General features: G+C 43.9%; 2 protein-coding genes across 6 annotated transcripts in view; both read right to left on the bottom strand.

Annotated features, from left to right (window-relative positions):
- LBHD2 (LBH domain containing 2) overlaps positions 1–24977 on the bottom strand; it is a 764964-nt gene that overhangs the window by 491640 nt on the left and 248347 nt on the right. The gene's annotated exons all lie outside the window — the stretch shown is intronic.
- The window catches only part of TRAF3 (TNF receptor associated factor 3), an 88095-nt gene continuing 64901 nt past the window's right edge, over positions 1784–24977 (bottom strand). For all 5 annotated transcript variants that reach the window (XM_069737708.1, XM_069737702.1, XM_069737734.1 and 2 more), the window contains exons 10-11: positions 14505–14673; positions 1784–13911 (exon numbers count right to left, since the gene is read on the bottom strand). In XM_069737708.1, the coding sequence (XP_069593809.1) occupies positions 13340–13911; positions 14505–14673 (741 nt within the window). In that variant the 3' untranslated portion in view covers positions 1784–13339. The remainder of the gene's footprint in view (positions 13912–14504; positions 14674–24977) is intronic.

Below are 24977 nucleotides of genomic sequence, written 5' to 3' on the forward strand. Positions count from 1 at the left end.
CTCTGTATTAAATACAAATATATATAGGTTTCTCACTGACTCATGACTGTATATATGTTTTCACGAATATTTGAGCCCATGGATCCATTATATGTCCATTTTGCAAACCGGCGAGAAAATCTCACCGCACGGATGCCATACGGATGACACACAGACACTTTTTGGAGAAAAAAATTGCATCATCGCATTGAATACGGATCACTGTTCAGGAACTTTTCTGCGTATCTCGACCGTAAAAAACGGACCGTATTTTTATACGTTAGGTGTGACCCCGGCCTAACAGTCACCTATGTTCTGGAGGTGGAGTGGTTCTAGGGTGATTGTCTGGGGAACTACAAGTCCCAAACATGAGGGAGGAAAACAGGGAAGTCCAGGATGACACATATCTGGGACAAGCAGTGTGCTGCGCTGCCAGGAGCTGACGGTTACACCTGTGATCTCGGTCAGCTTTGTATGTAACATGCGATGCGGTGACGTGTCGGGGCAATATTTCAGTGCACAAAATCACAATATTTGCAATATTTGGAAGTTGGAACCAATTTTTATTTTCCTCTCGCTGGGGGAGATTGTATGGGATATTATGACATTTTAACATTTTACCTTAAAAAAAAAAAGAAAAAAAGAAACGGGCCCCGGCTTAGGAATACATTCAGGTGGTACGGTTATTACTGCCACTTAAAATATACAGAATTTTGCAGCAATTTTCAATGCAGTTTCATGCAAACGACATATTCCCACTGTAAAACTGCAATCTTAGTGAGATTTCATCTAGTCATTTGGCAATCTAGGGATGGCAGGAATACACTGTAGGATTTGGTTTTTTTTTTGCACAAGTCATAATTCAAATCCAGTTTTTCGTTTTTTCTTCCAATCAAAATGTAATCTAATCCTATGTTATTGTGATTTGGGTGTAGCTGCGTTCACACGTAGCGGCTTAAACTGTAGCATCCCTATGCCGCTGCGGACTTTGTGCGGTTTCCTGCACAATCACGTAATCTTGCGGTTTCACCTACAAGTCCGCACGGTCGATCGCAGTCGTTTCCTTGGAAGATAAAGGAGTTGTGCAAGGAAAGCAATAAGCAGACCGCAGCGGCACAGGGCTGCTACAGTTAAAAGCTGCAGCATTACTGTTTTCATGTGAACACAGGCTGAGACTGACTTAATTGGCAGCTTGGTTTTTATTTTTAATTTTTTTTACAGATTTAACAAGGCGAATAGATTTGTTTTTCTTGTAAAAAAAAACAACTAATTATGGTACTTAAGTGTAAAACCGTTTTTTATGGTATTTCTTGTCCCTTGGACAGAGCAGAGGAAAGATTGACTAAAATTCAGGCTACATGGGAAGAAGTATGCAAATTAAATGTTTCCCACAGAGGGAAAAAAATCTTATCTGTCAAACCAGAGAATGCAGCAAAGACGTCTTCAGATGAATCCTTTAGATGCAGCTGTTACAGGATTCTGACCCTTTCTCAGTATAGAAGTGGGCATTGTTTGGCTGAGAAGCAAAGCTCCATGGGAAAACAAAGGATGCAAATTAGCTCCCCAGAAGAAGCAAAAATCTCTCAGATTAGCTAAACCAGAGTCTCCTCCAAAAGGAGCAGAGACCATCAGAACCTTGCAACAAATGTCTACAGATGGGCATTTTTTTCTTTTTGGGGAAGTCTCTAGTTTGGCTCCTTCAAGAGAAAAAGCAAATTTGCATAATTTTTCCCCCATAGTGCATTGCCTTAAGGAGTACCCTCTGAAAAAAACAAAAAACAAAACAAAAGCCCATATATATATATTTTTTTTAAAAAGTCCATTTATTTTTGCATGTACAGATATAGCCAGGCACAAAAATACAAAGGAACAGCAAGCACCGGAGATCTCAGAGATGGCATGATCTGAGCAGTAAATGAGATCTATAGATTTTTGTCTTTAAAGAGAGAAAGAAAAATATTTAAGAAGTAAAAAAAAATAAATACATTTAATATGGGGGCCCTTTCGCATTTAGCAGCTGGTGTAGCAGATATAAAATACAGTCACTCTGATATAGTGATACAGACATAACAGATTATCAAATGTTAGATTTTCTGTGATACAATCTTATTATATGTTCCATATACATTAAGACACTGGTTTATAGGAATCCATCTGTGAACAAGCCACAATTATAACACCGCCTTGCCCCCAATACTTATCTTGCCCCAAAATCCATTGTAGTCAATAGTATAAAGCAAAATGGTAAAAAGTGATACAAAGGGAATAAACAAGTGGTTACATGGTCACAACAGAAAAGTAATACAAGAAAGGCAAAAGCGAGCGCACCAGGCAGGGCCCAGCGCACCAGGCAGGGCCGAACCCACCAGGCAGGGCTCAGCGCACCAGGCAGGACCGAACCCACCAGGCAGGGCTCAGAGCACCAGGTAGGGCCGAACCCACCAGGCAGGGCTCAGCGCATCAGGCAGGGCTCAGCGCACCAGGCAGGGCTCAGCGCACCAGGCAGGGCTCAGAGCACCAGGCAGGGCCGAACCCACCAGGCAGGGCTCAGCGCACCAGGCAGAGCCGAACCCACAAGGCAGGGCTCAGCGCACCAGGCAGGGCCGAACCCACCAGACAGGGCTCAGTGCACCAGGCAGGAACGAACCCACCAGGCAGGGCTCAGCACACCAGGCAGGGCCGAACCCACCAGACAGGGCTCAGCGCACCAGGCAGGGCCGAACCCACCACGCAGGGCTCAGCGCACCAGGGAGGGCCGAACCCACCAGGAAGGGCTCAGCGCACCAGGCAGGGCCGAACCCACCAGGCAGGGCTCAGCGCACCAGGCAGGGCTGAACCAACCAGACAGGGCTCAGCGCACCAGGCAGGGCCGAACCAACCAGACAGGGCTCAGCGCACCAGGCAGAGCCGAACCCACAAGGCAGGGCTCAGCGCAACAGGCAGGGCCGAACCCACCAGGCAGGGCTCAGCGTACCAGGCAGGGCCGAACCCACCAGGCAGGGCTCAGCGCACCAGGCAGGGCCGAACCCACCAGACAGGGCTCAGCGCACCAGGCAGAGCCGAACCCACAAGGCAGGGCTCGGCGCACCAGGCAGGGCTGAACCCACCAGGCAGGGCTCAGCGCACCAGGCAGGGCCGAACCCACCAGGCACGGCTCGGCGCACCAGGCAGGGCCGAACCCGCCAGGCAGGGCTCGGCGCACCAGGCAGGGCCGAACCCACCAGGCAGGGTTCAGTGCACCAGGCAGGGCCGAACCCACCAGGCAGGGCTCAGCGCACCAGGCAGGGCCAAACCCATCAGGCAGCGCTCAGCACACCAGGCAGAGCCAAACCCATCAGGCAGTGCTCAGCACACCAGGCAGGGCCAAACCCATCAGGAAGTGCTCAGCACACCACAGGCAGGGCTCAGCGCACCAGGTAGGGCCCAGCTCATCAGGCAGGGCTGAACCCACCAGACAGGGCTCAGGGCACCAGGCAAGGCCAAACCCACCAGGCAGGGCCCAGCGCATTAGGCAGGGCCGAACCCACCAGGTAGGGCCCAGCGCATCAGGCAGGGCTCAGCGCACCAGGCAGGGACGAACCCATCAGGCAGGGCTAGGCGCATCAGGCAGGGCTCATCGCACCAGGCAGGGCCGAACCCACCATGCAGGGCCCAGCGCACTAGGCAGGGCCGCGGCTGCTCCAGGCTCAGGGCTTGTGAGACTATCATCAGATCTAATGAGAATTAACCCTTAAGTCAACAGCACCATGCAACAAAGTCTGCCACTGAGAAAAGAGCGACCATGTTTAATGAGCCAGAGTGGATGCTCTTAGGCATTAAAAGCAAAAAATATGCAGTTTGGAAGAGTGAAAATTTGCAAAGATATTGATATAGTGTGACTGGGAACTCTGTGATTTCCATTATTTACATAGGATTTAACACTTTCAGTTACTGAAGGGATCCCTTTAAAGTACATGACCCATTACAGGTCTGACACTTCAGGATAAGTCTGGTTCTAGGGAGTCAAGAGGGTGGAGCTAATTTCTTGTTAACTGGAATTAGGGGGTTATTAAGGTAATGGTGTCATTAGAAAATGAAATCATGTTTTTGTGTTAAATATATATAACACACCACATTATTTAGCATTTTTTTCATATCACAGTCTGTATTAAAAACAGAATAATAATGCTTCCTTATCTATACAGATAACTCTTCAGCAGTCTCAATATCATTACAGATAAGATTACAATGACTGATAACACCTCACTACACAACTGATAACACAAGATCCACCATTCACAATAGGAGATCTCACCTCCTCCTCCTGTACAATGACTGATAACACCTCTATATATGTATAAAACACAGGATCAACCATTCCCAATAGGTGATGTCACAGCTCACCTTCTCCTTCTGTACAATGACTGATAACACCTTTATATACAGCAGATAACACAGGATCCACCATTAATAGGTAATGTCACAGCTCACCTCCTCCCTCTCCTGTACAATGACTGATAACACCTCTATATACAGTAGATAACACAGGATCCATCATTCACAATAGGTGATATCACAGCTCACCTCCTTCTCCTGTACAATGACTGATAACACCTCCCTACACAGCTGATAACACAGGATCCACCATTCACAATAGGTGATGTCACAGATCACCTCCTCCTCCTGTGCAATGACTGATATCACCTCTATATACAGTAGATAACACAGGACCCACCATTCACAATAGCTGATGTCACAGGTCACCTCATCCCCCTCCTGTACAATGACTGATATCACCTCTATATACAGTAGATAACACAGGACCCACCATTCACAATAGCTGATGTCACAGGTCACCTCATCCCCCTCCTGTACAATGACTGATAACACATCTTTATAAAGCTGATAACACAGGATCCACCATTCACAATAGGCGATATCACAGCTCACCTCCTCCTCATGTACAATGACTGATAACCTCTATATACAGGAGATAACACAGGATCCACCATTCAGAATAGGTGATGACACCATTACAAAAGATAGTGTCTGAGTTAGTCAGTTACGATGGATTTCTTTGAAGAACAGGACGTATGATTCTAGAATGGCCTCAGTGGCAGGTGTGAAGATTGGAAGATTTCTAATTTCGTTTAATACAGTTCGTGATCTGAAAAAAAAAAAAGCATTCCCTTTAAAATGCCCTAATATTAATGGGTTTCCCCTTTAAACCAGACAAGTTGGTAAAATTGTCCATCATTCCATTCTGCGTTATTGCAGGCTCAGATTGCTTATTACTGATATATTGCTTATAAATATGTAGGAACTTCCCCTCTAAAATTAAAAAAAAAAGTTACAAAAGTTTCACGATGGGACTTTTCTCTTTTCTCAGTGGGCTTTTTTGCAGGACAAAAGGGAAATTCTCCAGTCATCAACTTCTGTATAAACAATTATTCCCGTAACTGGAAGGAAAGTTCCAGGAGGGATCGGCTTCGTGCTCGTATTGGCGTCGGTTTCAAGTATTTTACATGTCTGATACATTCACGGTGTTTGGACTCTGATACTCCGGCAGGTTTCACATGAGCGGGATACAGGCACATTTTTGCCCCCGTATTACGTCCCAGCTGGTGGGTTCTACACGTTCTGGGGTTGAATTTGAGCGTGGAGACAGTAAATTAGGAAAGTCTGATATTCACAAGCATTTCCATCCACCATATATTACTATACAGATGGAATAGGCATCATGTACAGTACAAGTCCAAAGTTCCAAACCCAACTTTAGGACCACGATACTTTGTGTTTTCCCTTTACTCATGGAATTCGGGATAAAAAAAAAAATTGGCTGCCTTCAGAAACAGCGCCACACCTGTACACAGGATGTATTTGGTATTGCAACTCAGCATCAGGGATAAATGATGAATAAATACAGAGCCCCGTGCAGGAACTGCCAGAAATGATATTACGTACAGTTGTCACCCATATAGACATTTAAAGCATAACCAAAATCTAACTACAGTACTACATCAGAAATGAGAGGTTTGAGCGCCACATTCAAGCTGTGGCCATTGCAAAAATAAGTCAAGTTGCCCGACAACCTCATGATTTGCTCCTTTTACAAACTAAAGTGATGACCTAAAATTACCCCGTGCCAGTTCTCCCTCACTCCACGGTACAGACCTGTACAGAACACAAAGGTTGATAATGTTCTATCGGGTTCTGTTCAGTGCCAGGAAGAGCAAGTAGGTTATATTATAAAATTCTATACATTTTCCCATTTTTTTAAAATTTAGGTTAATATTTCATAAAATTGGTAAAAAATTCCCAAGTAATTCCATTTTTCATTGCATATAGTAGCCCAGCACAAATGACACTGCGTTAGGCAGCCCTGACGGTGGTTCTATGGACACTAACAGCGTTCTAGGTAAGTAGATTTGCTCGAACCTCTTCTCTTGGCAAAGTGGAGCTTGTCTCCAAAAAGTGTCTCTCGCCCCTGGAGTATCCAACCTGTCCCTTTCTTTCCATAAACTATTGATTTGAAGGCCACTGTGTAATACTGTAACTCCCCTGCGGAGGCACTGCAGGGAGATTAAGCACTTACTGCTAAGGTATACACCAGATCACGCAGGACACCATGTGATCATCTTATTTTTAAAGGACACTTGCAAAACAATAAAGATGATCTAAATTGAAGAAAAAAAATATATACCGTATATAAAAAAAAAATTATATAAACAGATAAAAATTAAGTGACTTTGAAGGGAAAATATTTTTCTTGAAAAAAAAAAAAATTAACTTTCTTAGAAACTATAATAATAATTTACAAAGAAAAACAAAAAAAAAACATTGATTCCACAAAAAAAAAATTCTACATTTTTATTACTTTAGAATATAGTCTCAATATTTGAGGGACTGAATGAATCCAGACACCAATGCGCAATTTTTAGAATTATTTTAATTATTATAATTTTTTTTAAATTATTATTAAAAGCTCCCAATGCGAGGAGGAAATACGTGTGAACACAGACAGTACATGAGAAATTCCTCATTCTGACACATCTTCCTCTGAATAATTTACTATTCTTGGTATTTTTTTTTTATTCTGCCGAGTCTTATTTTTTTTTCACTTTTAGTCTTTTTTTTTGGCTTTAACCTTAAAATGAGCACCAATGACCTGTATGTGATACGGAAGCAGCGTCTCTACACAAAAACGATATTTAATCCCGCGTCTGAACACAATCCGCCTCATTGTCCCCTTGCGCCTCAGGTCTTAGTGCTTCTTCGGTTGCAATCTACAGGAATAGTGCAGATATTTCGGATGAAGGCCCTGTCACTGTCCCCTGCGCTCACTGAAGACCTATAGACCGACGGATCCACCATGTCGGATTAAAGAGGTCAATGAGGCACTCGACACCTCATGTCATAAAATAACAACAATAAAATACACAATTATAAAAAATAATCTTAGCAGCTTCTCCGTAACATAACTGGAGGCTTCTGGGCCCCCACTCTGTAACACAGCCCCCATCACTCGCGGGTCACTTACACTATTTAGGGCAGTGTTGTGGGAACCAGATACCCCCCCGATGGGGCCTAAACGACCCATGAAGAGCATTGGACCTATGGTAACCTAATACGGTTTCTGACCTGTGAGAATTAGACCTTTACGGGCCTGTCCAGACCGACCGGCGATCAGCTTCATATATGACCGTGAGGCCATTGAGTGGCCTAACTCACTCCATTAACCTTTTAGGTTATTACACTTTCTCGGAAGCGATCACTGGGAAAGTAGGGATCATCCCTATAGATTACAATTACAGTGGTGTGTAAAAGTTTGGGCACCCCTGGTTAAAATTACTCTTATTGTGAACAGGTAACCAAATTGAAGATGAAATGATCTCTAAAAGGGCTAACGTTACAGATAACATATTTCCTTTGTATTTTAGGCAAACAAAAATACTATATAGTCACTTTTTTCATTTTAAAAATTGCAAAAAGGAAAATGCTCTGATGCAAAAGTTTGGAGATTTGTGTGCTCAGATAACTTTGGCCAAGGTTTCAGACCTTGATTAGCCTGTTAGGGTTGTGGCTTGTTCCCCATCATAGTTAGGAATGGTGATGCAAATTTTCCAGCTTTCTAAAAACCCAGCCTCCTCTAACTTTGTGCCAAAAAAACAACAGCCATGGGTTCTTCTAAGCAGCTGCCTGGGAGTCTGAAAATGAAAATGGTGGAGACCCACAAAGCAGGAGAAGGATATAAGAAGAGTTTTCAAGGTGCCCTTTACTGTAATTTAGAAATGGTAGTTACCAGGAACAGAGAAGGTCAAGATAAGGTCTGGAAGACCAAGCAAAATTTCAGTGAGAGCTGCTCGTAGGATTGCTAGAGAGGCAAGTTAGAAACCCTGCTTGACTTCAAAAGACCTTCAGAAAGGTTTAGCAGACCCTGGAGTTGTGGTACATTGTTCTACTGTTCAGAGACACCTGCACAAAAATGGCCTTCATGGGAATCATCAGAAGAAAACCTCTCCTGCGTCCTCACCATAAAATTCAGTGTCAGAAGTATGCAAAAGAACATCTAAACAAACCTGATGCTTTTTGGAAACAAGTCCTGTGGACCGATGAGAAAAAAACTAGAAATCTTTTGCCACAATGATCAAAAGGTATGTGTGGAGAAAAAGGGGCACAGAATTTCAGGTAAAGATCATCTTGCCAACCATTAAGCATGGGGGTGGATCAATCATGCTTTGGAGTTGTGTTGTAGCCAATGGCACGGGGAACATTTCACGGGTAGAGGGAAGAATGGATTCAATGAAATTTACACAAACTCTTGTTGCAAACATAAGACCATCTGTAACAAAACTGAAGGTGAAAAGAGGAAGAGGATGGCTTCTACAAATGGATAATGATGGATAATGATCCTAAACACATGTCACAATCCCCAATAGACAACCTCAAAAGGCACAATCTGAAGGTTTTACAATGGCCCTCACAGTCCTCTGATCTGAACGAACATCATTGAAAATCTGTGGCTAGACCTCAGAATACCAGTGCATGCAAGACGACCCAGGAATCTCATAGAACTGGAGGAATTCTCCAAGGAAGAATGGAAGAGAATCCCTCAAACAACAATTGTAATACTCTTGGATACAAAAAGCGTTTACAAGCTGTGATACTTTCAAAATGAGGTGCAACTAGGTACTTACCACGCAGGGTGCTCAAACTTTTGCATTGGTACATTCTCCTTTTTGTAATTTTTAAAATGTAAAGATGAAAATATACTGTATGTATTTTGCTTAAAATATAAAGGAAATGTGTCATCTGTAACTTTAGGCCTTTTAGATAATTTCATCCTCAACTTGCTTAACTGTTTACAATAACAATAATTTTGACCAGGCGTGATCAAACTTTTACATGCCACTTTTTTTTTCAAGATTCCATAGATCAGAACCGACCAAGATAACATAAACACAACAACTATCATTAAAGGGGTATTCCCATCTCCAAGAGCTTATCCTAATACCTAGTAGGTGTAATAATAATATTACCTACCTGCAATTAGAAAACCTAGTATAGTTCTTCTGATTACCTATGTCATTTACTCCATGTAAAGGGCATTGCAGTAGGTTGGGTATCCATGGTTATGACCACTAACATCTGTTACTATATGAGTGGTCATAAGCATGGATACTTAAGCTACTGGCAATGCCCTGCACATTGGGTAAGCGACATAGCTAATCAGAAGAACTATACTACATTTCTAGCTTAACTTATTTCTTAATATTATTATTACACCTACTACATATTGTGATAGGATCCTAGAGATGGGAATACCCCTTTAATGATTGTCTTAATTGCCGATTTAAGCTTCTGGCTTCATTTAATACATGTATATAGATTATAGCTTCCAGTCAAAAAGTAGGAATAGATTCCAGCCTGAGGCAAAATGGAAAGTTGTTTTTTTTTTTTTTACTTCTACGCATTGCCTGGATCCAATCCTAGTTTTGGCCCAAAACATAATTTATTTAAAAAAAATAAATTTATATTTTAAGGAGCAATGAGACCACCACAATGGCTGCTGACAGCTGGGCCATTGCCTCCCACTGTGACTGGCAGTGAAACACTAGGCCTCAAAGTTTTACCATGTGGCCTTGTTGCCTGTGGCAACCAATCAGATTCCACATTTTATTTTTTCAGCGCTGATTAGAAAATGAAACGTGAACTCTGATTGGTTGCTACGGGGATGGTAGCAACCCATCTATAGAACTAGTCTGAATGTTTGCTATGGCTCCCTTGCCTGCTGTGTTTTAGTCATGTGTCCCCAAAGGACCGTCATGCTCCATAGTACAGCATATTATTAAAAAGGAAATAAAAACAGATTTATTGTGACAAAATAACTTTTTCCTATCATTATGTCAATCTAGACTAATCTAATTTTGGTAGAAAATAACTTGCGTAGTAAATATATATTTATATGCTGATCCTGTAAAGATGTGTAAAAAAAAAATTAAAAAAATTGGTTCCTATCCATTGTCCTAGATGCTACAAGCGTGGTCTCGCTCCGGGGTGACGTTAGCATCTACATCATTCCCCTCCCCGAGAAAAATCGCTAATACTGTAAACATTATTATTTTTTAATCATGTGACTGTAGAAAAAGCATGGCGACGGCGTATAAAGTCCCTCTGTATGAGAGGCAGCACGGAGACTCTGGGCTACAGAGCTTACAATCAGTTTTTTCTTTTTGTGCTGGAGATTCTGGGAGGTACATTTGGTAAGAACCACAGAAAAATAAGCAAAAAAAAAAAACAACCATTGTACATATATAATCATAGATTGTGTCCAATAGGAAAGCTATGGGGTAGCGGTAACGCAGTGACCATAGATGAGCACTGTAATATGGCGGCTATAACGTGACCACATCATTCAGTCTGCAACCACCAACCTCATGGCGTATAACGTGTCCATAACTATCCGTATCACAAGCAGCCAATTCAAGGGCCCTACTAAAAAGGTTCAATCTTTTCTTTTGTCCCTTTAAGACCTCATAGGCTGCAGTGCTACGAACGTTACCACAGCCCACAAAATGGCTGAATCCATTAAGACAAGACACTTTATTTGCAGTCAGGAGTGGGGGAATGAACGTGAATAATAAGGCTTTTACAGGCGAAATGCGCTCACTCGGATCACCGCTTGCTGTGAACAATGCTTATATGTTTGCTGAATTACAGACGTCCTCATTGTCACATCAACCTCACTCATTAAATATGCAGCTCCTTCTGCTGAAACAGTTACTACCCAATAAAAAGGCATAGTAATGAGAATCCTAGGGCACGAGTCATGTAAACCTACATTGGCTAGGCTAAATGGCTGATCTATGGGCTCCTTGGCAGCTAGCGCCCAGTTGTCCCCTCGGGGGTGGGGTTTCAAGCTTTAGTAGTCCCGCAGCTACTGCAAGGCCTGCCCCTGCTTACTTATAGGCTCTCTGACCTTATGCAGTCCTCCAACATGAGGGTTCACAGCCCTTAGAACTCATATAGCACCAGAGGCTTGGTGTCCATTTTGACTAATTTATTTTTTTTATTTTTTTTAGTATAATGCCCCTTATTTTGTAATAGATCAATGAGAACAGATAAAAAAAAAAAATAAGCCTACAAGGTCAAAGAGTCAGATCTTAACCTAGAGGGAAGATATCAATAAACAAATTTCTGCAATCTGTGCTAAACAATGTGCTCTGGTCAGTCGCTTTGCATCGGTTACCAAAAGATGTCATACTAAAAAAATTATTATTATTTTTTTTTACATATCTGGTTATAGATGGGTATGCACGTTTCTTATTATTCCACGGCCTAAATGTAAATTCAAGAATTTTGGCTTTATATCTGATTTTTGCAGCCTTGTTCTTTTCTCCATTCACATTTTGAAACTTAGCGCCATCTTGTTTCCGTCATGTGATCACTGTAACGGTTGGCGCAGCTTCCCACAATGCATTGCTGTTTGGTAACAGGAAATCACCAGACTTCAGGAATTAAATTTGGATGTGAACGGAGCAGAAAAGGTCAAAATAAGTAAAGACTAATTATATTTTAAAATGTTATAATTTAAGTAAAGTTTGACATTTTGCAAGCTGTAGAATTTTAGTTTTAACAGGTTGCATTTTTTGGGGGGGACATCAGGAATTGGTGAGTGGCTGTCAGAACTACAAGTCCCAGAGTTCTAGAGATGATAGAGTCACAGACTGTTCATAGCGAAGCTTCAGGTCACAAAGCGCAAATAAGCAGAATTCGAATATGACCCTGGAAATAGGGACATAGGGCTACAACTTTTTGCTCAGTCACATCAATTCAGAACCAGAGAAACCATGAAAGTAATTTATTGAGAACTCCAAAGTTCAACATATCCCTAGTTTAGGGTGAAAGCCCGAAGCCTGTTTCAGATGCATGGCATCGACGAAGCGTTCAGATATGTAATAATAATAATAATCATCATCATCGGTTTCTTGTCATAACCTACGACATGTAGTTGGTTTTACATTTCAAAAGTGAAATAATACAACACCGAATAGCTTAGAAGTGATAACAAAAACCTGAGACGTTTCTGTTAAACTTTAAGCGTATCCACCGGCAACAAAAAATAAAAATAAAATGTCTGTGAGGACCATAATAGTAACATAGGTGGGTTTATGAAAGTCAATGGCATTGGGAAACCACAAGATGGGCAATAAAAATAATAATATTACAGATAAGGCAGCAGTCCTTGGAAGCAATTCATTAGGGTCCAAATTCTTCCTACAGGACTCCCCCTCCGCACCCCAGTTAACCCATGTGAATCCGGCATCAACAGGGCATTATTGCTGATGGCGGCCAAGTCTAGCACCCAATGGGTTAATAGGAAGAACTTGGGTTTAAAAAAAACCCAAATATATATATATATATATATATATATATATATATATACATACATACACACATATATATATTTTATAGTGCCTGTGTTAACATTTTTGGAAAATAACATTTTTGAATAGTAGAAAAAAAATATCTTTGTAATATATTTTTTTTATATTTTGTTACCCCTTCCCTTAATGTGTTCTGTATATACACCTCCATCCCTATAAAAAAATAAATAAAAAAAAATAAAACTGCGACTTTCACAATGGTCACACTACTCAGATATCCAACATTCTCATTAGCACAACATAAAGATTTCAATCCTCTGTGTGGAAAGTTGTCGAGTAGGGCATTGGACACCACATCCTTGTTCCATCAGCCTTCTGTTCCAGCACCACGAGGTCCTCATCTAAACCTTCGGACCTCCTTCCTTTCAAGACTGTCGTACAAAACACCCCGAAGCTGGTCTGTCTTCTACCTGACAACACCGGGCTACCTACTATCAAGGGTCTGGCAGGTCCGAGGTATCCACTATGACTTTAATAAAAATAGTATCATCTTTAATGTACGTCCCATTCTCTAAGACGCTTTGGGCGACAAATACAGGGCACCCAGAGGCGATGTTCATTTCCCCAGTGGGTTTTTTGAAGCTACTGCTGTTTGGATCTGGCTTGAACGCATCTCCTAAATGTCGTCTTGATGGCCCCTGGTCCATGAGCATGAGGCTGACTTTTTGCTTAAAGGGCCAAGGCAGCAGAGCGTCGTACTCTCCTCTCATGATCACGAAGAACAGGGATAGGTGCGTGTTCTTCCCCATGCCATCCCCGTTGAGATAAACCCTTGCGCACATCTTATATCCAAAATATCCAGTGTAAAAGGGCTGGCTGTACAAAGATAATGTCTTCCCCATAATAGCCTCCTGCTTCCGTCTCTTGTAATCTCGGATCTTCCAGATTAGGATCCCGTTGTAACTTGCCGTTTCTAGTACTTGAAACCTGAGGTCCATATCGGCAAGACGGATGTCGTGAACGCTCAGCATTTGATCGTGTCTGTTAATCTGTGTCTCCAAGACACCTTAGGAAGGGGGAAAAAAAAAAGAACACTTGTAACTCACTGGACAATGGACAGTATAATATGGCTCCAACATTGGCCAAATCACGCCAAAGAAAAGGGTCTAATTACACTGGAAGCTGAAGACCCTGAAGACACCATCCAGTCTAAACAAGGTTTTACCTATCGACTGGATCAGTGAGGGTTCAACTTCGGAGGCCTGTACTCATCACCAGAATGGGAGGACTTGTGTTCCTCATTCTACCCTGGCTGAAGAACGACAGCCTGGAGGAGACGAATGGAGGCTCCATTCGAATTCTTCTATATATCATAGACACTTCAGATATAGCTGAAAGGTCTACGCAAGTGTTAAATCTACTGGGAGCTGCAAAGATTGAACAGAACCGAGATCCTGTTAACCCCTGTTCTTCTCTGCCAACCAGACCATGGCAAGGAAGAGTCTATGGCACTGATGAACATAGCCAAGCACCTTCAGTGGAGTGGTGGGGTGGGTGCAAGACCACAGCCATTCTGGCGATAGGTAGGGGGACCAACACCAATCTAACAGTTACCACCACCTGCTTCAATTCATGTTAAAATAAAGCTAATGGTCTCACCAGGATTCCAAGCAGCTGCTGTTTTACCGATGACTTCTAATTGCGTCAAACGAGTTTTTAATAACTCAAGGCCGCTTTTCATGCCATCATCGTCATCTCCAATCTGCCGTAAGCCCCGTATTTCCTTGTCCAAGTCCTTCAGTTTGTCAGCTTGGCCTTCAATCACCCTCTGTACAAAGAAATAAAAATGAAATGTAGTTAAGAAAAAAAGGTAGTTCACTGAAACGCCAATGATAAAATAAAAATCACAATATTACTGGTGGTTACTTAGAACAGTCCGCCATCTTGTCCTAATATACCCCCTCACTGCCCACCCGACCTCTTATATAATGCACATGGGGCACCTTTTCTCATATCTGATGAATGTTCTTTCTGTAGAGGAAATATGGCACTCCCAAACAGCAAATCACCAGAACAGCTTGGGTGCAGACAATGAACAAGCTCTAAAGCTTGCAGAATAGAAAGTGCAGCTCTGCAGTTTGCAGGATGTAACTCAGTATCAATAATGTAATCAGTGACTGCATCAGCAGAATAGTGAGTGCAGCTCTGGAGTATTATCCAGAATGTAACTCAGGATCAGTAATGTATGTACACAGTGACTGCACCAGCAGAATAGTAAGTGCAGCTCTGGAGTATAATACAGGATGTAACGCAGGATCAGTAATGTAATGTATGTACACAGTGACTGCACCAGCAGAATAGTGAGTGCAGCTCTGGGGTATAATACAGGATGTAACGCAGGATCAGTAATATAATGTATGTACACAGTGACTACACCAGCAGAATAGTGAGTGCAGCTCTGGAGTATAATACAGGATGTAACTCAGGATCAGTAATGTAATGTATGTACACAGTGACTGCACCAGCAGAATAGTGAGTGCAGCTCTGGGGTATAATACAGGATGTAACGCAGGATCAGTAATATAATGTATGTACACAGTGACTACACCAGCAGAATAGTGAGTGCAGCTCTGGGGTATAATACAGGATGTAACTCAGGATCAGTAATATAATGTATGTACACAGTGACTACACCAGCAGAATAGTGAGTGCAGCTCTGGGGTATAATACAGGATGTAACGCAGGATCAGTAATATAATGTATGTACACAGTGACTACACCAGCAGAATAGTGAGTGCAGCTCTGGGGTATAATACAGGATGTAACGCAGGATCAGTAATATAATGTATGTACACAGTGACTACACCAGCAGAATAGTGAGTGCAGCTCTGGGGTATAATACAGGATGTAACTCAGGATCAGTAATATAATGTATGTACACAGTGACTACACCAGCAGAATAGTGAGTGCAGCTTTGCATAATAGGGTAAGGTTCCACGTTCCGGATTGCGGCGCTTTGGACGGAGCGGAAAACCCGCTCCGCCCAAAGCGCTGCCCCCTCTATACGTGCGGTGATTTACGCGCGGTGATTCCGGATATGTTCATTGCACACATCTGAAATCTCCGCACCCCATTCATAGGGCCCTGTGATTTACCTTGTGGCGATGTAGCGTCGCCGCAAGGTAAACGGACATACTGCGATCTAAAAAGACGTGCCGCATGTCTGGAAACGCAGGGACGCCGGGTGCGTGTTCGCACGCATAGTGGAGACGGGATTTCATAAAATCCTCTCCACTATGTGGTAACATCTGGACACTGCGGATTGAAAGCTGCGGTTGTACGCAGCGTTCAATCCGCAGCTAATCCGGATGTAATCCGGATAGTGGACACGCACCCATACAGGATGTAACTCAGGATCAGTACAGGGTCAGTAATGTAATGTATGTACACAGCGACTGCACCAGGAGAATAGTGCGTGCAGCTCTGGAGTATAATACAGGATGTAACTCAGGGTCAGTATAGGATCAGTAATATAATGTATGTACACAGTGACTGCACAAGCAGAATAGTGAGTGCAGCTCTGGAGTATAATACAGCATGTAACCCAGGATCAGTAATGTACTGTATGTACACAGTGACTGCACCAGCAGAACAGTGAGTGCAGTTCTGGAGTATATTACAGGATGTAACTCAGGATCAGTAATGTAATGTATGTATACAGTGACTGCACCAGCAGAATAGTGAGTGCAGCTCTGGAGTATAATACAGGATGTAACTCAGGATCAGTAATGTAATGTATGTACACAGTGACTGCAGCAGCAGAATAGTGAGTGCAGCTCTGGAGTATAATACAGGATGTAACTCAGGATCAGTAATGTAATATAGTCACAGGTTGATTTATCAGTTTATGTAGATTAATACTTTATTATTCAGCACTTATAGACTTGAGACTCCAGACGCAGATAATCAAGGTTTAGGAGTGGGTACAGTGGTTGAGCTCATCTATCCACAATCTTTGTTTCAGGTTTATGATTTCTTACTCAAGTACACAGAGGTCCTCGCACCCAGACCACATCGGGTATTTCCTGCAAGACTGGCAGCCACAACTAAACCACAGCCCAGCAGTGCCAGCTACAACACACAGCTGTAAAATACATGTAGGAAGGACACTAATGGCATAAATAACCATTTCCTACTAAAGCGGTAGAATCAGAAACGGTGTCTGTACAAGATGGAGCCTTCCAACAATAGAAGGACATTGATGGCTCATCATTAAGACAATGCATCGATGTTTGAGCATTGAGGGTCCGACCAGGAGGGGGGTATTGTTGCTGCACGTTCTCATTCATGGAAGAAAAAAAAGTCACAAGTGGACATTGCTCTTTACCCAGCATCAGGCATATTTTGTTTGGGGCTCAGTGAGGGTCTCGATGTTTATATCCTTGATAATCATACATGCATGGTAAATCTGGAGGGGCAATGTGCTCCGCGAGCCCCTTGAAATTATAAATGATCTCCCCCAATCTCCAGACACTTCTTAGAGCCATCCAAGAATAAGAAAATCAGCCGACAGCACATCAGTCCCAGGATGCACACTCCAAATCCAATGACCAATTGGAAATAAATGATACAAAAAGTAAAAAAAGGAACAGCATCCAGTCCAGGTGATGAAAAAAAGAAAAACTTTATTCCACCATGATACAACGTTTCGACCAGTATTGGTCTTTCTCAAGTATACACAATACACAAAGTGGCAACATTATATAGTGTGGAGGCACATGCACACCAATCACCAACAAAGTACTGCCCACTTATACACCTGTATAGCATCTACCCCTATATAATAATAAACCAGTCACGGTAAAGCATCAACGTTGTTATAGAGACCATAGCCCAATCCTCCGGCTCATAGAAGGCGCATAGCAAAGGCCCCCAACCAATGTGTGTATGTATCAGTGTTGGCGCTCAATTTGCTGAATCCATCAGCCAATGATACATACTCACACTAATCTGATGTGCCTAGAACGCACCACCATTTGTTGATCCGCCTCCAGCAAGAGCCCGCCCGCGCATGCGCACCAGGCCAACAATACCGAAGCGCGATCACGTGACAAGTCACGCGGCCCCACTCAACGGCACCGGACCCAGCACGCATGCGCACCCAGCCAAAGGCAGAGGAACGGTAGTGTCCGGCCATATCCATGGCAACAGAGATACACTCAGAATGAGGAAAATTAACCATTTGGCTACCTGGTCTGGACTGGCAATAAACCTGCATAGCAATCACTACTGTTAATCCAATGGTAAAATCAAAGAACTAAAGCCCAGTTATTCGGCAGACCTGGTCTATTGGAGCATTAACACACAATTAGATCAGGGACAAACATTTGTATGCAATATGTATCACATGACACAAGTATGTGATACATACACACATTGGTTGGGGGCCTTTGCTATGCGCCTTCTATGAGCCGGAGGATTGGATTGGGCTATGGTCTCTATAACAACGGTGATGCTTTACCATGACTGGTTTATTATTATATAGGGACAGATGCTATACAGGTGTATTTCTTTATTATTGATATTTCTTTTTATTTCACATATAAGCTATTTTCACCATATTGGATAAAGATATATATTGTTGTATACTATGTAATATTCTGTGTATTGTTCTGTATTAACTCTAAGTGGGCAGTACCTTGTTGGTGATTGGTGTGCATGTGCCTCCACACTATATAATGTTGCCACTTTGTGTATTGTGTATACTTGATAGAGATCAATACTGGTCGAAACATTGTATCAAAGCGGAATAAAGGTGGTTTTTTTTTGTTTTTTTTCATCACCTGGACTGGATGCTGTTCCTTTTTTTTTTTTTTTAGTTTTTGGAACTTCTTAGAGCCATTTCTAATCTCCGGTGTCTAGATAAAGAAATGCAAATCCTTTCAGAGAAATTGTCCATTTCAGATAATTGTGAAACTGTTGTGTCAGAACGAGAAAAGTGTTCAAGTGTCGGTTCCCTGTTCTCTCTAATATCTTATATAATCTCCGGCTTCATCGGTGTGAGAATCTTACAGTCATTATAGTGGGGCGAGAGAAGTAAGAAAATAAATATTGTAAAGTTTTACTTTCAAAACTCAAATGTAAAACTGTGGTTTTCTTTGGCGTTACCGGGAATAACGTGGCCACCGAGGGTCGGGATTATCAGAAATGCCAGAACATGAACGATACCAACTAATGGGGGCTTCCTTGTGATCTCCGGCGGTGTCAATACCAGGGGTTTGTATGTCCTCCCTGTATTTATTTATTTTACTTGCTTATATAGCGCCATAAATTCCACAGCACTTTACAGATATCGGCACTGTCCCCATTGGCGAGAACATACAAAACTTCTTGTAGATGTTGTCGTTGGTGGGATTTCATCCCAGGACCTACATGGCTACAGTGTTAACCAATGAGCCACTGTGCTGCCCATTGCAAACCTCTTCTGCAGTCATTTGTAGAGAATAAGGATAATATGGTAATGATTAGGAGACAACATGATGGTTCATGTATAGTGAACCAATGAAGGACCATAGTTAATGCTTTAAGTGGTTGTCCGGGAGTAAAATATAGATGACCTATCCTATGGACAGGTCATCAATATCAAACTGATGTGTGTCTGCTCTCATCTGCTCTGGTGGTGGCCTGATCTAAACATTGTATGGAGTGGTAACCGCTAAATACATAAGATGGTGACCACTCAGGTCTTTCAGCTTAGCCTTTCGTCAAATTAATTAGCTATAAACTGCTGTACTCAGCGACCATTAAACAATATATGGAACCACGATGGTCTTGCTGTCATCTAGTCACTAGTGGAGCAGATAACAGCTGATAGCTGGGGAAACTTGATGTCAAAAACACATCAATCTGATTTTGATGACTTATCCTTTGGTTAGATCAATAATATGCTAATACCAGGGGTGTCAAACTGCATTCCTCGAGGGCCGCAAACCATGCGTGTTTTCAAGATTTCCTTAGCTTTGCACAAGGTGCTGCAATCATTATGTGTTTAGGTGATTAAATTATCACCTGTGCAGTACAAGGAAATCCTGAAAACATGACCTGTCTGCAGCCCTTAAGGAATGCAGTTTGACACCCCTGCTAATACTGACAACCCGTTTAATTTACATAATAGGTGCACCTCAAGGAAAAAAAATACATATTTCACAAGCCTTTCTCACTTTGTGATAAAGTTCTGAGTGTTCTGACTTTTCCCGATGTAAGAAGTAAGGGGAAGGAAGAACTCAACATGCCCGGTATTTTGTTTCAGCAGAAAATAAGCCCTTTCCAGAGGAGCCTTATGGACACTCAACTTACCACCCTCCCCACTGAAAATGTATGCATGCTGGACTGGGCAGAGCATGTGTGTGTATGAAGGAGTTGGGAGGAAATGCTTTGCGCTGGAGTTAAATTTGTCTGACAGCTATCTTAAATATTTTTGAACCTTATACAATTAAAAACAAGTTATTATTGTCCAGGGGTGGACATATCATATCATTGGTGCAACCTGTGAAGCCGCACACAGGCTCAAGAGGTCAGTGGGTCACATTCACCTCCAAAACATGTGGAATTGTGCAATATGATGAGCTATTGGACTGCAAAAGGGCATATAATGTTCTTGCACAGGGGAACTGTCTGTGTCCACCAGTGTTACTGTCTGCCCAGATCCATGTTTGTGTGGGTTCCTCTAGATTGTGAGCCCCAATGGGGACAGCGATGATAATGTCTAGTGAGTAAGATAAATACAATAAATATTGGATGGGCATGTTTTCTTGGATGACTTAGAACCCGGTCCATTTTTGTTTATTTCCTACCCTGCTCCTTTAAGGCCCAGTCCCTTTAGAGTTTCCTACCATTTCCCTGTAGCTTTACTGGCCCTGTCCCTTTAGGAAGGGCTGTCCCTTTAGGGTGTTGAGCCATGGCACCATGTCCTCTTAGTATGTTTGCCCTTTCCCAGCCCTAGGCTCCCTGTCCCCTTAAGGTTTCAGGATGCCCTGTCCTGTCCTTTTTCGGATTTTCTTCTCGTGTCCTCTGAGGCCTTCTGTCCTCTACCTTCAGCCATCCTTCCCTGACCCGTTAGGGTGTCCTGCATTGTCTGTGTAAGGCCCTTCTCTGTCCATTTTACGCCTCGTTGCTTGATCTCCTCTTTCCTTGACCCTTTAGGTTGCGGCCCTGCCACTGTAGGGTATTCTGTCCTGTTTCTCCAAACTCCTATCCTGCCCTTTTAATATCCTGTGGCTTTATGGTGGCTGCAGTTTCACTTTAGGGTCCTGGCGTCATAAAGGAGTTTTCCCACCAGTGACATTTATGAGCCATTTATAGGGTAGGCGGTAAATGTATGATCGCTGGATGCGCCATACATCCTGCACATAGGCAATAAATGTCATGAGTGGGAAAAACCCTTCTAAGGTCCAGTCCTGCAAATACAACTAAAGGAGAACTTCACATAAAACCCCCCAAAAGAATGACCGGTTTTAAGGTCTACTGAGAAGAGGTCAAAGGGATCTGAAAAAGTAGCAAGACTTAGGCTACTTTCACACTAGCGTTTTTGCAATACGTCGCAATGCGTCGTTTATGGGAAAAAACGCATCCTGCAAAGTTGTTTGCAGGATGCGTTTTTGCCCCATATATTAACATTTGCGACGCATTGCGACGCATTGCCACACGTCGCAACCGTCGTGCGACGGTTGCACCGTGTTGTGGCGGACCGCCGGGAGCAAAAAATGCTACATGTAACGTTTTTTGCTGCCGACGGACTGCTTTTTCTGACCGCGCATGCGCGGCTGGAACTCCTCCCCCACCTCCCCGCACCTCACAATGGGGCAGCAGATGCGATGAAAATCTGCATCCGCTGCACCCGTTGTGCGGCGCAAACAACGCTAGCGTCGGTAACCTCGGCGCGACGTACTGCGACGGGCCGAGCCCGACGCTAGTGTGAAAGTAGCCTTACTTATTTTGTATTTCCTCTGAATAGAAAGAGTCTCATCTCATCTGTTCTCACAATGAACGGACCAATGCTAGGAAGAGCCAGTGGGATCTTGTAGGGAACAACAGAAGTAAAGCGTAAATCCAGAAGTGACTGGTCAGGTTTCATTGCTGCTAATGAGCAGCCTATTGACCCCAATGTCATCATCCTGGCACAGACAGAAAGCCCATAAGGAGAACAGACTCCTAGAAGCAGCACAGTTTATGTGGAAAACTATTAAGCTGGTTCAGAGCTGGTTTAGGGGGTGGCAAACTGATCATCTGCCCTGGTCCCCATGGTCTTGGGGTCCTCAGAGAATGGAAACTCCGTAGAGAGCAGGAACAGCACAGCTCCATACATTATGGAGTGGCTGTCGTGGGTGCTGCAGCTCTACTAACATCATTAGGAGCTAAGCTGCAGTACCAAGAACGACCACTACACGGTGCACAAACTGAGCTCCAGTACCAAGAACGGCCACTACATGCTGCACAGAGCTGAGTTGCAGTACCAAGAATGACCACTACATGGTGCACAGAGCTGAGCTGCAGTACCAAGAACGGCCACTACATGCTGCACAGAGCTGAGCTGCAGTACCAAGAACAGGCACTACATGGTGCACAGAGCTGAGGTACCAAGAATGACCACTACATGCTGCACAGAGCTGAGCTGTAGTACCAAGAACAGGCACTACATGGTGCACAGAGCTGAGCTGCAGTACCAAGAATGACCACTACATGCTGCACAGAGCTGAGTTGCAGTACCAAGAACGGCCACTACATGCTGCACAGAGCTGAGCTGCAGTACCAAGAAGGGCCACTACATGCTGCACAGAGCTGAGCTGCAATACCAAGAAAGGCCACTACATGCTGCACAGAGCTGAGCTGCAATACCAAGAAGGACCTCTACATACTGCACAGAGCTGAGCTGCAGTACCAAGAAGGGCCACTACATGCTGCACAGAGCTGAGCTGCAGTACCAACAACAGGCACTACATGGTGCACAGAGCTGAGCTGCAGTACCAAGAATGACCACTACATGCTGCACAGAGCTGAGTTGCAGTACCAAGAACGGCCACTACATGCTGCACAGAGCTGAGCTGCAGTACCAAGAATGACCACTACATGCTGCACAGAGCTGAGCTGTAGTACCAATAACAGGCACTACATGGTGCACAGAGCTGAGCTGCAGTACCAAGAATGACCACTACATGCTGCACAGAGCTGAGCTGCAGTACCAAGAAGGGCCACTACATGCTGCACAGAGCTGAGCTGCAGTATCAAGAAGGGCCACTACATGCTGCACAGAGCTGAGCTGCAGTACCAAGAAGGGCCACTACATGCTGCACAGAGCTGAGCTGCAATACCAAGAGGGGCCACTACATGCTGCACAGAGCTGAGCTGCAGTACCAAGAAGGGCCACTACATGCTGCACAGAGCTGAGCTGCAGTACCAAGAATGACCACTACATGCTGCACAGAGCTGAGGTACCAAGATCGGCCACTACATGCTGCACAGAGCTGAGCTGCAGTACCAAGAATGACCACTACATGCTGCACAGAGCTGAGCTGTAGTACCAAGAACAGGCACTACATGGTGCACAGAGCTAAGCTGCAGTACCAAGAATGACCACTACATGCTGCACAGAGCTGAGCTGTAGTACCAAGAACAGGCACTACATGGTGCACAGAGCTGAGCTGCAGTACCAAGAATGACCACTACATGCTGCACAGAGCTGAGTTGCAGTAGCAAGAACGGCCACTACATACTGCACAGAGCTGAGCTGTAGTACCAAGAAGGGCCACTACATGCTGCACAGAGCTGAGCTGCAGTACCAAGAAGGGCCACTACATGCTGCACAGAGCTGAGCTGTAGTACCAAGGGCCACTACATGCTGCACAGAGCTGAGCTGCAGTACCAAGAATGACCATTACATGCTGCACAGAGCTGAGGTACCAAGATTGGCCACTACATGCTGCACAGAGCTGAGCTGCAGTACCAAGAATGACCACTACATGCTGCACAGAGCTGAGCTGTGGTACCAAGAACAGGCACTACATGGTGCACAGAGCTGAGCTGCAGTACCAAGAATGACCACTACATGCTGCACAGAGCTGAGCTGTAGTACCAAGAACAGGCACTACATGGTGCACAGAGCTGAGCTGCAGTACCAAGAATGACCACTACATGCTGCACAGAGCTGAGTTGCAGTACCAAGAACGGCCACTACATACCGCACAGAGCTGAGCTGCAGTACCAAGAAGGGCCACTACATGCTGCACAGAGCTGAGCTGCAGTACCAAGAATGGCCACTACATGCTGCACAGAGCTGAGCTGCAGTACCAAGAATGATCACTACATGCTGCACAGAGCTGAGCTGCAGTACCAAGAATGACCACTAGATGCTGCACAGAGCTGAGCTCCAGTACCAAGAAAGGCCACTACATACTGCACAGAGCTGAGCTGCAGTACCAAGAAGGGCCACTACATGCTGCACAGAGCTGAGTTGCAGTACCAAGAATGACCACTACATACTGCACAGAGCTGAGCTGCAGTACCAAGAAGGGCCACTACATGCTGCACAGAGCTGAGCTGCAGTATCAAGAAGGGCCACTACATGCTGCACAGAGCTAAGTTGCAGTACCAAGAACGGCCACTACATGCTGCACAGAGCTGAGCTGCAGTATCAAGAAGGGCCACTACATGCTGCACAGGGCTGAGGTACCAAGAACAGGCACTACATGCTGCACAGAGCTAAGTTGCAGTACCAAGAAGGGCCACTACATGCTGCACAGAGCTGAGCTGCAGTACCAAGAAGGGCCACTACATGCTGCACAGAGCTGAGCTGCAGTACCAAGAATGACCACTACATGCTGCACAGAGCTGAGTTGCAGTACCAAGAATGACCACTACATGCTGCACAGAGCTGAGCTGCAGTACCAAGAAGGGCCACTACATGCTGCACAGAGCTAAGTTGCAGTACCAAGAACGGCCACTACATGCTCCACAGAGCTGAGCTGCAGTACCAAGAATGACCACTACATGCTGCACAGAGCTAAGTTGCAGTACCAAGAATGACCACTACATGCTGCACAGAGCTGAGCTGCAGTACCAAGAAGGGCCACTACATGC

This window comes from Ranitomeya imitator, chromosome 1 (assembly GCF_032444005.1).
Source record: "Ranitomeya imitator isolate aRanImi1 chromosome 1, aRanImi1.pri, whole genome shotgun sequence".
NCBI classification, from domain to species: Eukaryota; Metazoa; Chordata; class Amphibia; order Anura; family Dendrobatidae; genus Ranitomeya; species Ranitomeya imitator.